Here is a 15,892-nt window from a genome sequence, read left to right as displayed (position 1 = left end):
CCTAGGGAGGAGCCAGAGTCAGGAGGGAAAAGCCAGTCCCCACCTCAGAACTTTTCTGAGCTGGTCATTCGCAGCACACTCTGTGTCATCTCAGCAGCTCAAGGCTTTTCTTTCCATCTAGATGAATCAAGCTGACATGCAAGCAGAGCAAATGTGGCTCTAATCCAGTTCAGTACTACACAGCCAGGCCTCCAGACAGCTATTCAAAACAGGCACTTGTGAACATAGTCATTTTTCTGACCAGCAGACAGAAACTCAGGGGAGAAGTATCAGATGAGCCCTCCTTATTCGTTCCAGCTTATATCTACAAACAACTGTTTCAGATTTGATTTTTAAAAGGATATTAAAGTGTCATCTGCTGAATGGAAGCTTTTATTAGATTCCACTTAGTCCAAAGTAGCCCAAGCCTTTTGTAACACCACAGCATCATTTCTTAAAGTGGAAACAGAGGAGAAAAATACCTTATGAAACAAAAATCACAGGTCAACCAGGCTTGCACTTTGACAAGCACCCACTGCAGCATGTGTACAGGTCGTAAAAGAAATTTTTAAAAAAATTCATCTGCTTCGAAGTTGAACTTTCCATTATAATTTCAATATCCCTCCTTATTTAATTTTTATGAGCATGCCAAGAATGTAGATTTTTTTTCTGGTTGTGTAGGGAAAATAGGTTTTATGTACACCAATAAAATTCTTGTAATTACAAAATCCATTTGCTTTGGGAGGAGAGTGGCAGTTGTTTTCTGTTCCAAGCAGAACACAAATAATGGGAGTCAAAAACCAGGCAACAAATTACAGATCTTAACCCTCAGATCACATCAACTACTAGTTAATGAACAAGTGATTTTTGTGGTTTTGAATAATATATTCTTTAAAACTGCAATCTGTCCATGGACAGTTCACAAATGAGACTGAAATTGATGAAAAATTAACCACAGAATCAGAGGAACGGTAACAACATTAGAAAAGAATTTAAGGTATAGCATATAGATCTGATATGGGAAGCGCCAGGTATAGAAAAGTCCTGCGAAAGTACATCATCATGTTCCAACATTACTTCCATGGTACAGCCTGTACACCATCGAATGTGGATTTTTTCCTTTCTTACATCTTCCCCTCTTACTCATGGAGGTAAAGACACCTGCCCTCTCCTTAAGTAACTTCTTGTTGTGCTTTACAGCTTCCTCAGTCTCTTCTGACATTTCATACAGACAACAGAAGCAAATGGTGGACCCGAAGGGCCCAACTCCTTCTCCACAACTTTTATGGAAGACTTGAGTATTGCAACACTCCCTGGAGTTGCTTAAGGACAAGTCAGCAGTCTCCTAAGCAGGTGCAAAAAATTCTGTGGCAAGAGATTTTGGATGACATTCAGCAAGACTGGCTACAGATCAGACGTGGAGGGACCCAGCATCTTGAGGGTGTCACCTGAAAGAAGCAGATGGTCCTCAGCTCTGCTGAGTTTACACACTTTCTTGGGTCCTGCTAAGCTCTACCTTAATTTTAGAAAGAACAGTGTAATATGGCACATCACTTGTGAAAGATCACAAACCCTTGCCATAAGAAAGCTATTATGGGGTCTGTTAATTTTGAAGCAGTCTGACTAGCCAAATGGTGGCTTTACTTTCGGAGCCTTTATCTAATTCCTCTTTGAGTGATGAAAATACTGTCTGATTTCCACAATGACAGTAAAAGAAAGCCCTACTTTTTCCCATGCACAGCAAGAGTCAAAAGCAGAAACAATCTCACATTTTTGTACTTGTTTTTCAGGTAATAACATTAATACCTTACACCTGTACGCTACATGTCAGCCTAGATATGTATTAGGTATATATACTCCCCAGTAACATGAGGCAAAAAGCCACGATAGATTACAGTGCAATGGTCAAAACTCAGGTGGAAGAAGGATGTTTATGTAATGTGGAAAAAGGGACAGACAACCTGGGAGGAACACAAGGTGGCTGTCAGAGTATGCAGGGATGTGGTGAGGAAGGCTAAACTCCACTTGGAATTAAATCTGGCCAGGGATGTCAAAGACAACAAGAAAGGCTTCTTCAAGTACATCAGCAGCAAAAGGAAGGTTAGGGAAAATGTAGGTCCACTGCTGAATGAGGTGGGTGCCCTCGTGACGGATGATTCAGAGAAGGCAAAGTTACTGAATGCCTTCTTTGCTTCCATCTTTACTGCTCAAACCAGCCCTCAGAAATCCCAGACCATGGAGGCAGAAGAGAAAGTCTGGCAAAAGGAAGACTTTCCCTTGGTTGAAGAACATCAGGTTAGAGATCATTTAGACAAATTGGACATCCACAAATCCATGGGCCCTGATGGAATGTACCCACGAGTGCTGGGAGAGTTGGCAGATGTTACTGCAAAGCCACTCTCCATCATCTTCGAAAGGTCTTGGAGAACAGGAGAGGTGCCTGAAGACTGGAGGAAAGCCAGCATCACTCCAGTCTTCAACAAGGGCAAGAAGGACGACCCAGGAAACTACACGCCAGTCAGCCTCACCTCAATCCCTGTAAATGTGATGGATCAACTCATTCTGGACGTCATCTCCAAGCGTGTGTAGGAAAAGAAAGTTATCAGGAGTAGTCAACATGGGTTCACCAAAGGGAAATCATGTTTGATCAACCTGATAGCCTTCTATAATGGTATGACTGGCTGGGTAGACAAGGGAAGAGCAGTGGATATTGTCTACCTTGACTTCAGCAAGGCTTTTGACACCATCTCTCACAACATCCTCACAGGCAAGATCAAGAAGTATGGGCTGGATGAATGCACAGTGAGATGGATCATGAACTGGCTGGATAGCAGAGCTCAGAGGGTTGTGATCAATGGTGCAGAGTCTGATTGGAGGTCTGCAGTTAGTGGGGTTCCCCAAGGGTCAGTGTTAGGTCCAGTCCTGTTCAATCTGTTCATCAATGACCTGGATGAAAAGACTGAGTGCACCCTCAGCAAGTTTGCTGATGATACCAAACTGGGAGGAAGGTTTGACACACCAGAAGGCTGTGCTGCCATTCAGCAAGACCTGGACAGGCTGGAGGACTGGGCAGAGAAGAACCTAATGAAGTTTAACATGGGCAAGTGTAGGGTCCTGCACCTGGGGAGGAATAACCCCAGGCACCAGTACAGGTTAGGGGTGGACCTGCTGGAAAGCAGCACTGCAGAGAAGGACTTGGGAGTTCTGGTTGAGAACAAGTCAACCATGAGTCAACAATGTGCTCTTGTGGCGAAGAAGGCCAACAGTGTCCTGGGGTGCATTAAGAAGAGTGTGACCAGCAGGTTGAAGGATGTTATCCTTCCTCTCTGCCCTGGTGAGGCCGCACCTGGAGTACTGTGTCCAGTTCTGGGCTCCCCAGTTTAAGAAGGTTAACGAGGGAGTCCAGCGGTGGGCTACGAAGATGATTAGGGGCCTAGAGCACATTTCTTATGAAGAGAGACTGAGAAAGCTGGGTCTGTTCAGCCTGTAGAAGAGATGGCTGAGTGGCGATCTCATCAAATGTTCATAAATATCTCGAGTCTCTGGGACCAGACTCCTTTCAGTGGTGCCCAACGATAGGATGAGGGGTAATGGGCACAGGCTGAAGCACAGAAGGTTCTATCTGAATATGAGGAAAAACTTTACTTTGAGGATGCCAGAGCACTGGAACAGGCTGCCCAGAGAGGTTGTGGAGTTTCCTTCTCTGGAGACATTCAAAACCTGCCTGGACACATTCCTGTGTGACCTGCTCTAGGTGAAGCTGCTTTAGCAGGTGAGTTGGACTAGATGATCTCCAGAGGTCCCTTCCAACCCTAATCATTCCACAATTTTGTGATTCTGTAATAAATTATAGATCATCATAAGATTAATCTGATTCTTAAGCTACCTTCTTACAGATAACAATCAGACTCAGAGCATCAGTGATAACTCCCAGTCCCACAGGCTTCATAACAGAGGCAGACAAAGAACACAGTTCTAGATGCCAAAATATTCATTTTAACGTGTCCCTTCACAAAATCCATATATGTTATGAACTGATACTCAGCATGAAATGGTACATGAAATGCTAAAATTAGCAGTCATTGAAATGTATAAAGGACATATGTAGACCCAATAGAAATGTAAAACATCAGTTTCATGAAAGCTGAATTGTTCACCTATGCACTACACCAGGGCAACCTTTGTTCTTTCCACCCGTTACACAGTCAGCTTTTATCATAGAAAAGATCTTTAATTTTACAAAACCACTGTATCTGTATTATTTTTCATAAATACAATAGTAATTTCATACATTGCCATCAAGTTTATCAATGCAACTAGCAAGTTCTGTGTCTGCCCTTTGCAAATTATACAATAGGCTGAAAAAGGTGACTAATGTCTTTAAGAATGCAGAACACTGCATGTCTTGTGTTATATATACTTTCCAACATCGAATTATAGACTGTTTTGCAAGGGTAAATACAAATGCCAGAGCCTTAACAATTAACCGTGTAAACTATTTTTTTTAAAGTATAATTATGTAGTAAACTTCTGCAACTGAAACAGGACCCTGATTACAGAACAAATCAATAGTATTATCTACTTATATATATCAACTTACCAGATGTCTGCTGGAAATACAACACAGCAGAGAAGAAACAGTCTAAGAGGTTGCTGGAGTACAAGACAACTTCATGACACAGCTGGTCAGTGAGCCAACTAGGGAAGACACCCCACTGGGCCTATTGTTTGCAAACAGAGAAGGACTCTTGGGTAAAGTGACAGCTGGAGGTCACCTTCGGTGTAGCAACCACAAAATGATTGAGTTTTCTATTTTTGGAGAAGTAAGGTGGGTGGTCTGTTGGAAAACGACCTGGGGGTGTTTGTTGACAGCTGGCTGAACATGAGCCAGCGGTGTGCTAAGGTGGCCAAGAAGGCCAACAGCATCCTGGCATGCATCAAGAATAGTGTGGCCAGCAGGACTAGTGAAGTGCACTTGTACTCAGCACTGGTGAGGCCACACCTAGCATGCTGTGTTCAGTTTTAGTCCCCTCACTACAAGAAAGACAGTGAGGCAGTGTTTAGCCTGGAGAAAAGGAGCCTTGGTGAGACCTTATCGCTCTCTGCAACTACCTGAATGGAGGTCGTAGCATGGAGCGTGTTGGTCTCTTCTCCCAAGTAGCAAGTGATAGGTTAAGAGGAAATGGCCTCAAGTTGCGCCAGGGGAGGTTTAGATTGGATATTAGGAAAAATTTCTGCATCGAAAGGGTTGTCAAGCATTGGAACAGGCTGTCCAGGGAAACAGTTGAGTCACCATCCCTGGAGGTGTTTAAAAATCTACAGACGAGGTTCTTAGGGACATGGCTTAATGCCAGAGTTAGGTTAATGGTTGGACTCTATGATCTTGAGACTCTCTTCCAACCAAAATGATTCTGTGATTCTATTCTATGATTCTATTAATCAATACCTCTTTGTGCTGTCAACAGTTAGCCACATGACCAACAGCACATGTAGCCTGAAGCAAGAAAATCTTTTTTTTTACCTCTGCTGAGTTAATCTGGGTTACTACATGTTCATGGTTGATCCATTCAGAAAACAAGAATGTAGAAACGGTCTTGCAAACCAAAACAGAAGAACCACAAAAGCTTTTAAGTATTCATTTGCATAACATATTTATCTTCTTTTGCATTTTCACTGCCTCTAAAAATATGCTACAATATTTGCAATGCATAATTGATACCAGTCTATCAGTTATGCCATATTTATTTTACCACCAATTAAGTTTAGACAGAAATCTTAAGTTTTGCTTATTTTGAAATACAATCTTCAATAATAAGCTCCATGAAGATTGTTTTCTATTACTGGTCTGGCACAGTAAAATTCAAAGAGGACATGAAAGGGTATATCAGCTGCTAGTCATTAGATTTAACAGTGGAGTGATTTCTAATATCACCTCTAAATTGCTTAATTTTTTCAAGTGATTTTAGTCATTAGGATTATTATCTTCTTCCATGTTGAACTATTTGTTGTTTGACTTGGTAAAGTAAGCATTGACATACCATTCACACCTTGTGGGTGCAAGCTGCTGGCCACTAGTCCAATGCATCTACTGTGGTACACGTCAATTTGACTCACAGCTAGAATGGCTAAAATATTGTAACTGACATCTTCTGATGACCCTAACTTGACCAGTGTTGAAAACGCTTTCAGAACTTTAAGAAGCAATTAGCAATATTTACATTGGTGATTTACATTTGGCAAATGCCAGATTTCACCCTTTGTGAAAACGACTCATGACAAATAAATGTCACAGATGTCAAAACTTTCTGAAAAAAAGCATTTGAAAAACTGAAATCTGATATTAAAAATTGAAGAGTTTTCAGCTATTGGTAATTAAATGGAATTTTTTTCCCTGTTTAGCAGCAAGCTTAGGAGATCCCTCTCTTTTCTCACACTAGTAAGAACTTCCATAAAGATTTGCAAAATTATCTTTAAACCGAAAACAGGAAGGTCAGAGCAGTTAAAAACCTTGAAGAGATAGAGAACGGGCTGCTAAAGCATACTATTTTGGAATGATACAATCATCATCATTTTCTCAAAGGCAGATCCAGCATCCCGAGTGGTTTAAAAAGAAAGAAACAGTTATCCTTGATGGGGAATAAACTCCAATCATCCTCTCTTCTCCCCATTACTCAGCAATGGTAACCCTGTGTTGAAGGATTTGTAGACTGCAAATACAACATGTTGTTGTATAAATAACAAATAACATTGTTTTACTTCACCACATCTGAGCTTTTGGAAGTTTGTGTATTTAATTCAACAGCCTCCCAAAATAGTTTCTCCTTATCCTGTTCATTCAACCTGTTTACTGGTTTCAAAGAAGCTCTTCAAAGCTCTTCGTAAAATGCAAGATTTTTCATTGTCTAAAATAAAAACCCAAGAAATCTCATCAGATGAAAAGCTGACAAAGCTTTGCTAGTTCGTAGCACAGCTATTTCAACAATATGTTGCAGAACAAATGGATGGCCTTGCATTTATAAACAAAAGGGTCTGCAGGTCTTCACAGAATTTATAAATGCCAGTGTCCTTAATACATCATTAAAATTCAGAAGTCATACTTAGAATAATTCATCAAAAATTCAATGTTCATGAATGTTTTTCACTAACTTTCTGCATCATGTAAGGTGGCCACAGCAGACACAGATTTAGCAGCACATTGCCATAAGTTTGCACTAAAAGAAAGAAAAAATATTAGAAATGAGTGTCCAAAACCATATCACCTATTCAGCCCCCCAACTGGAATTATCAAATACATATTCCATTTTCACAGCCATGAATTGTATAAGATGTCCTTCCTTCTATGTAGTAAAGGAGAAACATTATAACTGCATTAAGTAACCATATTTCAGCCTCTGCATCTATCAGAAGGAAAGCAATTATGCAGTAATGGAGTATTCTTGTGTGATGTGGAATCCTGGTCTCTGAATTCAAATGAATTCACGTTCATCAGGACATACACTTATTTACGCAATGTAAAACAAACCTAATATATTTCCTATGAAAGTAATGGAGATTCACCTGAAATGGAGTTCCTTTTAAAGATTTTCTAATATAGTCTCATTAAAGGAAAAGCTGTGCCTTTGCATTGACTTCACAAAGACTTTGTGGCTAGAACAGCAGATCCCAAATAGCAGGTTAAAATACACATTTTCAGCACAGCCCTGCATCTCACAATCTGGTGAAACTTTATAAATTGTAAGGTTCTTTTATTTCCATTTTTTTAAGTAATGGATGGCAAACATTATCTCTGCAATGAAAAATTGCTATTGTCAGCTACCAGCATGATGGCAACACAACTGCTCAAATACGACATTCTTTTCTATTGTTTTATTTGCTCACGCCTAACTGATTTCTAAGCTGCTTTTCTTTGGTTTTGAAAAGAAAGGCTTAAGTCACAAAAGGAAAATAATAGGCTCTTGAAGGTAATTGTTGCCAGTCTAGTTCTGCCACTGCTGCCTTGACCTCTAGGAGTTTTAGAAGGATTTTTTAAACACAGAAGTATTGTAAGTTTTTATATATGAAGACAATGAAAGAAAAACACAGGTAGAAAGGATGAAATATCAGTATTATCTACATTTCACTGAGAACTTAAAAAAACCAAAACAAGCAAACAAAAAAAAAAACCCCACAGCAACTGTATCTGTATGGGAAGCCCAGAGGAAGACCATCCTACTAAGGAATAAGGAGGAAATGCTAGCATCTACCACAGCAATCCTTGTTTTTCTATACTGCACCAAACACTTAATGGTAAATAAATTACACTGACATGTGGCCACATAAAGTGCAGGTTTCTTTAACCTTCCTTCACAGAGACACTAAGCTGACAAAGAATATTTTCTTCTACAAAATTCGGACTGACGAAACTGTGAGGAGTTAAAGCAGGCTAAATAAGGAATTTTGGCTCCCTTCCCCAGTAGATCTTCGGGGAAAAATGGGAATTACTCTTCAGACACATACAGAACCTTACACAAAAATACTGCAGAAGATAACCTGGAGACCAGGCAACAATGCAGTGAGCTTTTGTTGTGCAAACACAACTGTGATTTGCAGCACTCTACCGTAACTTTGTCCAAGGTAAAGCATAGCCAATGTCTAGTCTGCCTACCACTATATAAATCCTGACACAAATATAGACACACACACCCCTATGTGGCACAACTGAGGAAGAGTGGGAGTCCCTTTAATCAGTACTACCCTGGATCTAAAATCGCATCTGTGCTGGCCACTCAAAGGTCCAGCTCCAGGCAGCCCTAGTTTGTCTTTCATGTGACAAAATCACATGCAAAAATCTAGAACTGGGACTTTTCTCATAATGTTGAAAAGAACAAGCCAAAGTTGTTTGCTTTCTAATTGTGAGACACATTACTGTGGAAACGGATTAGCTCACATGAATCAGTGCCTCACCTTAGCAGCAAAACAAACCCAGTGGTTTGTCTGAGATTTTCACAGTACATTCCTCTTCTACAGATGTTTTGACATTAACAGCTGGATACAATCACCAATCAGCAGCTAGATCAGACTTCCTGCAGCAGTCAATGGGGAAGACCAAAAAAAACTTACACAATCAACCTAGAAAATGACTCAGTTTGGAGGGCTCTTACACATTCAGCCAAACAGAGGTTATTAGCACCAAGCTTTAAAAACAGGGGGCATACAATTTCATCTTGGATTGCACATTTCTTCCACAATTTGTTTTCCCATTGATCTTAATGTCATCTGGCTCTCTTTATTATTTTACTGTTTCTTTGAAAACTAGGCACTTTTATGATTAGCTTAGTTTAGTTGAGCCAATTGTAACAGGCAAACTCTCACTGACTTTAAAATTGAGCAACAGCTTTAGAAGTAGTTTTCCAGAAGATTACATCAAATTTGGCTCTAGTCATACACATCTTCTTTCCTTAATGCCTTTTTCAAATCTTCAACATCTGTACAGAACATGAGTGGACTCCATCATATTTCAATGAGACTGAAGCCTCTTGCTTCTGTTTATAGAATTCATTTTTGATGATAGAGTTCTGGGAAAATTACACCGAGGCTGTACAGAAAATAAAATCATTCAGCATGGGGACAGAACTTGGACCATGCTCACAACAAAGCAGGGAATTCCACCAGATACACGAAACTTTGCAAGGAATCAGCTTCAGAGATACAGTTAAAGAAAAATATTGCCCTCTCCTATTCTGCTAAGGACTCAAATTTAAAACTTCAGAAAAATGAGAATTGTAACATCTTCTAGGTGCCATAAAGAGGCTTGATGAGGAAATCAAAGGAAGAAGTCTCTTACAATCAATTCTTTTTCCGAAACAGAAAAGTCAGACAGATCTTACTTGTGTTACACGCACCACTTTGCTAGGACTCTTTTCCAAAACACAAACTCCTATTCCACGCTCAGCCTTTCAATCTACAGCTACTCCTTGGCTGGCAAACACAGAATAACAGAATGCCTTGCACTGAAACAGATGACACTTGACTAGATGAAAGATAACAACCAAATTCTATATTTCAGTCCAACAGCAAATAAATGCTACCGAGGCTGGTCTGTCAGAAAATGTTTAGAGGACTCAAACACTGGAAATTACATATCACCACTATCTTTTGGATATTAAGTTATCAACTGTTATTTCATTTATTTAGCTGCAGTTGCAAAATATTAAGAATACAGAAATATAATGTTATATATGTATTCTATGTAATGCAAAAATATACAATATATATGTTATTATAAATATCTATAAAATAACAGAAATAGTACACATCAATAATAAAAGCTTTCTGTGATTTCCAGTATTGTGTCGAACAAAAAGTATATTTGCTTTTGTTAACTCCCCACAGCTTTCACCCACACTTCAGTCTTTGTTTGTTCATTTGCCATGCATCATAATTTCCTGTCATTGAAGCCACTGAGTTGCATTTTCACCTTCAGGACTCTCTCTGAATAGCCTAAAAGCATCAGCAAAACTGTGAACAGCTGATCCCCTCCTCTTTTGTCAATGAATGTCTCCAGCTGTTTTTTGAAGTTTTTACCTTTGTGGCAAGGTGTTTCTGGTTGTCCATCATATCCCAGTATCTAAGCAAGAACCACTGAAACCAACCACATCTAAAGGACTTTAAATATTTTAAAATGTCACTTAGATCCCTCATTATATTTATGCTTTCAAATACCTTTGAACAATCTGACCCAGAGTATTCATATCCTAATTTCTGTATGAATCCTCACAGGAAAATGTGAAAACTAACATGTAAACTTTCTCCTGATAGTGCTTCTGTAAAACTTTACCTGACGTTTTACAGGTTTTATGTGATCATTATACATATCCAGCCATATCAAGATCGGCTGTGGAGGCTAAAACTCTTATACTGGTTTTCAGTACCAGCTGCCACACAAGTCTGTCTAAAGTCAGTCAAAAGGCTGCTTTCGAAGAACACAAGTTTGTTAAGAATAAAGTTAAGAATAAGTAATGGAGCTGTCAGAAAATCTTACCATAGAATTAAGTTACAGCATACTGAAGTCACTGAAATCTCTCTCACAACTGTTTGACAAAACAGTGAAGCCATGCAGATAATTGCTACTTGCAGTCCCATAACCAAGGACAGCCATTTGTAACTGAAAAGCACCATGCAGAAATTACTATACGAAGAAAGAGCTTCCTTCATACAAAACTCTCAGTTTTAACTCACTACCTGATTCAAGTTGACTAATTTTTACTGCTGGAGGCTAGATGCAAAATCACAGTAAACTAATATTACCAGGTTTAAATATCTGGATTTCAAAGGATCATGGCTAGAAATACCTTGTTTTCATTAATTTGCCAGAATACTCCAAATAAAGAAATGTTTCAGTCCCATCTGTCAGGGTTCCTCCAATGAGCTGGAAAAAATTAGCCTATATACTTCTTATATAAAGCATCGTGTCAAATCACAATGTCTGTTCTCAAAAGAGTAAAATTCCTAATGTGCTGTTTCTTCAGTGCCATGAACCCCTAAGTTAAGTTTGTAATCAGACAGTTAATGCTTGATTAACACCTGATTCAAGAAATGAATTCCAAAACAAATTTCAGCCTTTACTCTCTCCTAAGCTAGACCTTGAAATATAACTGTACATTATGTAATGATGGGAAAGATTTTTCTTTTGGAAGAGGCCAGAATTATTCTTCTGGTACTGCATATGAGGAAAAATGAACAAAGCCTCAGACTGACCAATTTCTTCAGATAAAAAAATATCCATAGATAGGCAGGAATTTTCTTGAAGGGGGAATGAAAATGACACCACATGAGAAGCTCAATTGGAAAGAATAAAAGCAAGGTAGATTCTTAATTCTAATCGAAAATCAGGAGAACTCGGAGACTGCAATTACCTTGGAAAAACCTTGCAACAAAATATTTAAACTCTTGAAGAAAGCTGCCTGCTTCTTCACCTGCATTAATAAAGGCAGAATTTAATGTTTAGACTCCTGTAGACACCTTTCTCTGCTGTAAGTAGTCCCATTAGTTGAGGACACTTATCAATATGAAAAAGATATGAGCAAAGAACTCTGGTATGCAATTGTAATATGATTGTAATGAAGATCAAATAGAGCAAAATTACAGGGCTTCCTTCAAAATAAGCAAAATAACTTAGTGGTCATCCTCCTGTACGTGGTGCTGGTGAGGCCACACCTCAAATACTGTGTTCAGTTTTGGGCCACTCACTACAAGAAGGACATTGAGGTGCTGGAGCGAGTTCAGAGAAGGACAACAAAGCTGGTGAGGAGTCTGGAGCACAAGTCTTATGAGGAGCATCTGAAAGAGCTCTGGTTCTATGGAGAAAAGGAGGCTGAGGGTTCTCTACAACTACCAAACTGGAACACAGGAGGTTCCACTTAAATATGAGGAGAAACTTCTCAGTGAGAGTGACAGAACACTGGAACAGGCTGCCCAGGGAGGTTGTGGAGTCTCCTTCTCTGGAGACATTCAAAACCTGCCTGGACGCCTTCCTGTGTAACCTCATCTGGGTGTTCCTGCTCCAGCAGGGGGATTGGACTAGATGATCTTTTGAGATCCCTTCCAATCCCTGACATTCTGTGATACCCAAAAGGTAGTTGCAGCATGAAGGGTATTGGTCTCTTCTCTCGTGTAGCAAGTGATAGGATGAGATGAAACAGCTTCAAGTTGCCTCAAGGGGAGGTTTAGATTGGATATTATGAAAAATTTCTTCATGGAAAGGGTTGTCAGGCATTGGAACAGGCTGCCCAGGGAAGTGGTTGAGTCACCATCCCCGGACATGTTTAAAAGATGGTTTAGTGACAGTGTTAGGTTAACAGTTGGTCTCGATGGTCTAGAGGGTCTCTTCCAACCAAAATAATTCTATGATTCTATGAACTTATACCTAGATGAATTTCAAAATTAAAATTATTGCCCCATAATGGACAGATATTTGTTAAATAAATTTAACAACACCTGCATTGCAAGGATTTTCTTTTCCTTTGTATACACACATTTCTTTGTCAGACTTGAATGCAATTTCTGCAAGCTGGATAAGAAGGGCTTACCTCCTATTGCTCATATCCACGGTTGGAGAGAGTTGCATGAGAGCATCTTTCTCTCCCATGCCATGACTGTTAAGAATCCACCTTTTAAAAGGTTGCAAGGTTGTAAAGTCATCTAGGGTGTGCAAATAAAAGTGCTAAGAAGAAACGGCCCCTCAGTTGTTAATATGCTGTCAGATTATGAAATATTATCAACAGACGGGACATGTCAACATGGGTGTCAGCAGTAAGAGAAACATGGGGAACTGCTGCAACACAGCTGAGCAGTCCAACCTTTTGTTATCTATCATGTCTATTGCTGATCAGCTAGTTAAAATCTTGCATAAGGTGACTGCAAAATCTTGCATCACCTGAGGTGATACTAAATAGGACACAAGACCAACCATCATATGAGACAAGAACATATCTAAATGATGCTGTAACAAGTGTGGTGACAGCTAGCTTGTGGTTACCCTGCCTCAGGAGCAGCCCCCAAAACAGCACCAGTGCACTTTCAAATCCAGGAAGATTTTCTGCTTCATGCTGGCTTGTACCACACCAGAGCTAATTCACTTGAGTCTCGATTCCTGAAGTGCTGAACACCTGCAGTTTCCTCTGATTTCAGTTGGTGTAGAGGGTACTTGGTGCTTCCGAAAACCAACCATTATGCATGAGCAGACGTGCTCTGAAGAAGCAGATGCTCCACAAAGCTGACAAGGCCATTCTGCTCCTCCAGAGCAGAGTTTGAAGTGTACATCTTTATAGAGAGATGTTTAAATACCTCCAGCAACTACAGAACAGGAACAGAAATAAGAAAATAATAATGCTACCCTCACTACTGTCCATCTTGCTGTATTTTAGACATCTAAACAAAACAGGTGGTGCTTACTCACTCCATGCTATCTGGCAGGCAAAGAAACAAACTGCAGCAGTTGCAATAGGACAAATCATTTTACATTTGGACAGGAACTATTTCACACAAGAGATGGATTTCTGAAACAGTGTAAGAGGAAATGTTCCTGTTATCTTACTGAAAAAGGAAATCAGAGGAGGGAAGTGCATTGCTTCCACCAGAGAAAACAGAATAGTGGGATTCTAAAAGCACATTGCTTTAGTGGTTTCACACACATACAAAAAGATTAAAGTAACATTTGCCTACAGTGCAGAGAAATATCAATTAAACACAACTGTCTGAGATAAAACCAACAGCAGATAGTATTGATTAGCCCAGTGCTTAGTTTTCATTAAAGTGCTCTATTTTGTGCTCTCCTTAAGAGCTGGGTCTCTGTCCCCATATTGCAGGGACTTAAATGCTACAGCTTAACCCTCTGCATCTGGCAACCACACAGAGGAGGATTTCAGTTTACCTGGAACACAAATGTTTTGCATGCATTAGGGATATATTAGGGTTGTAGGTATTACGGTGTTCTTGATATATTAGGTGATCCTCTTTTTAAAGGACAAACGCCACTACAAGGTGAGAACTATCAAAACCAAAACTAACTCTTACATGATAAATTCTGTCAGGTTGCACCATTTTTTAGAGTCCACTTTCTTCATCATCTCTTCAAAGAACTTTCCACAGGCAGGCAACTTTTCTAACATGAGAGATTCATTGCAGAGATTAGTCCGTTGACATGCACCTAGGTAAAATCAGAAAGCACCTTAAATCTCAAACATTGAAACAGAAGAAGCATGAACAGATAACTCACAAACCCCTTCACATAATTCTACTTGCCACCTACATTGTTGCAAACCTAACACTCAACTTCCTAAACAATTTTGTAGATAAAATATACTTTTACATAAATTTATTAAAAATGTAACTTAGTATCAAATACTATAGGTTACCATATACAGCAGGGATGTCAAACTCATTTTCACCGGGGACCAGATCAGTATCCTGGTTGCCTTCAAAGGGCCGAATGTAATACCAACTGTACACAGTCCTAAAATTACATTTGGCCATTTGAAGGCAACTGTGAGGCTGATGTGGCCCACAGTGAAAATGAGTTTGACACCCCTGATAGACAGCATCGTCTTTTAGACCTAGCATAGAGGAACCCACCTAGTCACTTTTCTAATCTTCTGTCTTCTGCTCATACTAACCTACTACTGTCCATTTGCATTTATAGTTAAAAGGTAACTGGAATTACTGATCATATACTTCAGTGTAGAAAGCACTTCTCAAGCCTATACAGATGTGTCCCATTGAACTAACCATATGATTGTAAATGAACGTGGATGTCGGAAACATTTGTATATCTAACCAGCTAAAGGGCTCAAAATCCCACAGTCAAAATTAAGCTTTCTTTAGTACATAATAGAGGAATTATCTACCATTATGTGATGCTGATGTTACAAGGATATAGCTACTTGCAAAGAAAAGAGTGAACCTTGACTTGAGCAAGCCTCTATCTTTTGCAGTCTATAATGGCAAGTCCACAATATTTAGAGTCAAAGGTTTTTCTCATCCAGCCCATGCCTGCATTGGAACACAAAGACAGTACTTTGATACTTTTTTATGAAATTAAAATTCTGAAAAAAATCTATTCAGACTAACTAAAGCATTTGATTTTGATAAGGCTGAAACACTTTGTTTTGATTAAGTTGTTAAACGTGTCTTTATAATTGCCACTATTTTGATTGCTCTTCTATATACAAAATGCATACATTTTGTAGAACATTAAATATTATCTATAAGTATAGGTATGTCAATATATTTAATACAAATGCCTGAATTATATCAATCAGAAAAAAACAGTGTGATTTCTTCTTTTCACAGCACCACAAATCTGAGAAAAGCATTTACCTGAACAAAACTGCAACCTCAACAAACCATTCAGGATGTGTCAAGCAACCCTCCTGAG

General features: G+C 39.3%; 1 protein-coding gene across 2 annotated transcripts in view; it reads right to left on the bottom strand.

Moving 5' to 3' along the window:
* Positions 1-15,892, bottom strand: part of RAMP3 (receptor activity modifying protein 3) — a 49,529-nt gene that overhangs the window by 15,903 nt on the left and 17,734 nt on the right. For both annotated transcript variants that reach the window (XM_065629446.1, XM_065629447.1), the window contains one exon: positions 14,533-14,665. In XM_065629446.1, coding sequence (XP_065485518.1) covers positions 14,533-14,665 — 133 coding nt within the window. The remainder of the gene's footprint in view (positions 1-14,532; positions 14,666-15,892) is intronic.

This window comes from Caloenas nicobarica, chromosome 2, assembly GCF_036013445.1.
Source record: "Caloenas nicobarica isolate bCalNic1 chromosome 2, bCalNic1.hap1, whole genome shotgun sequence".
NCBI lineage: Eukaryota > Metazoa > Chordata > Aves > Columbiformes > Columbidae > Caloenas > Caloenas nicobarica.
The sequence above is the reverse complement of the archived record's forward strand: the minus strand, read 5'-3'. Positions and strand labels throughout refer to the sequence as shown.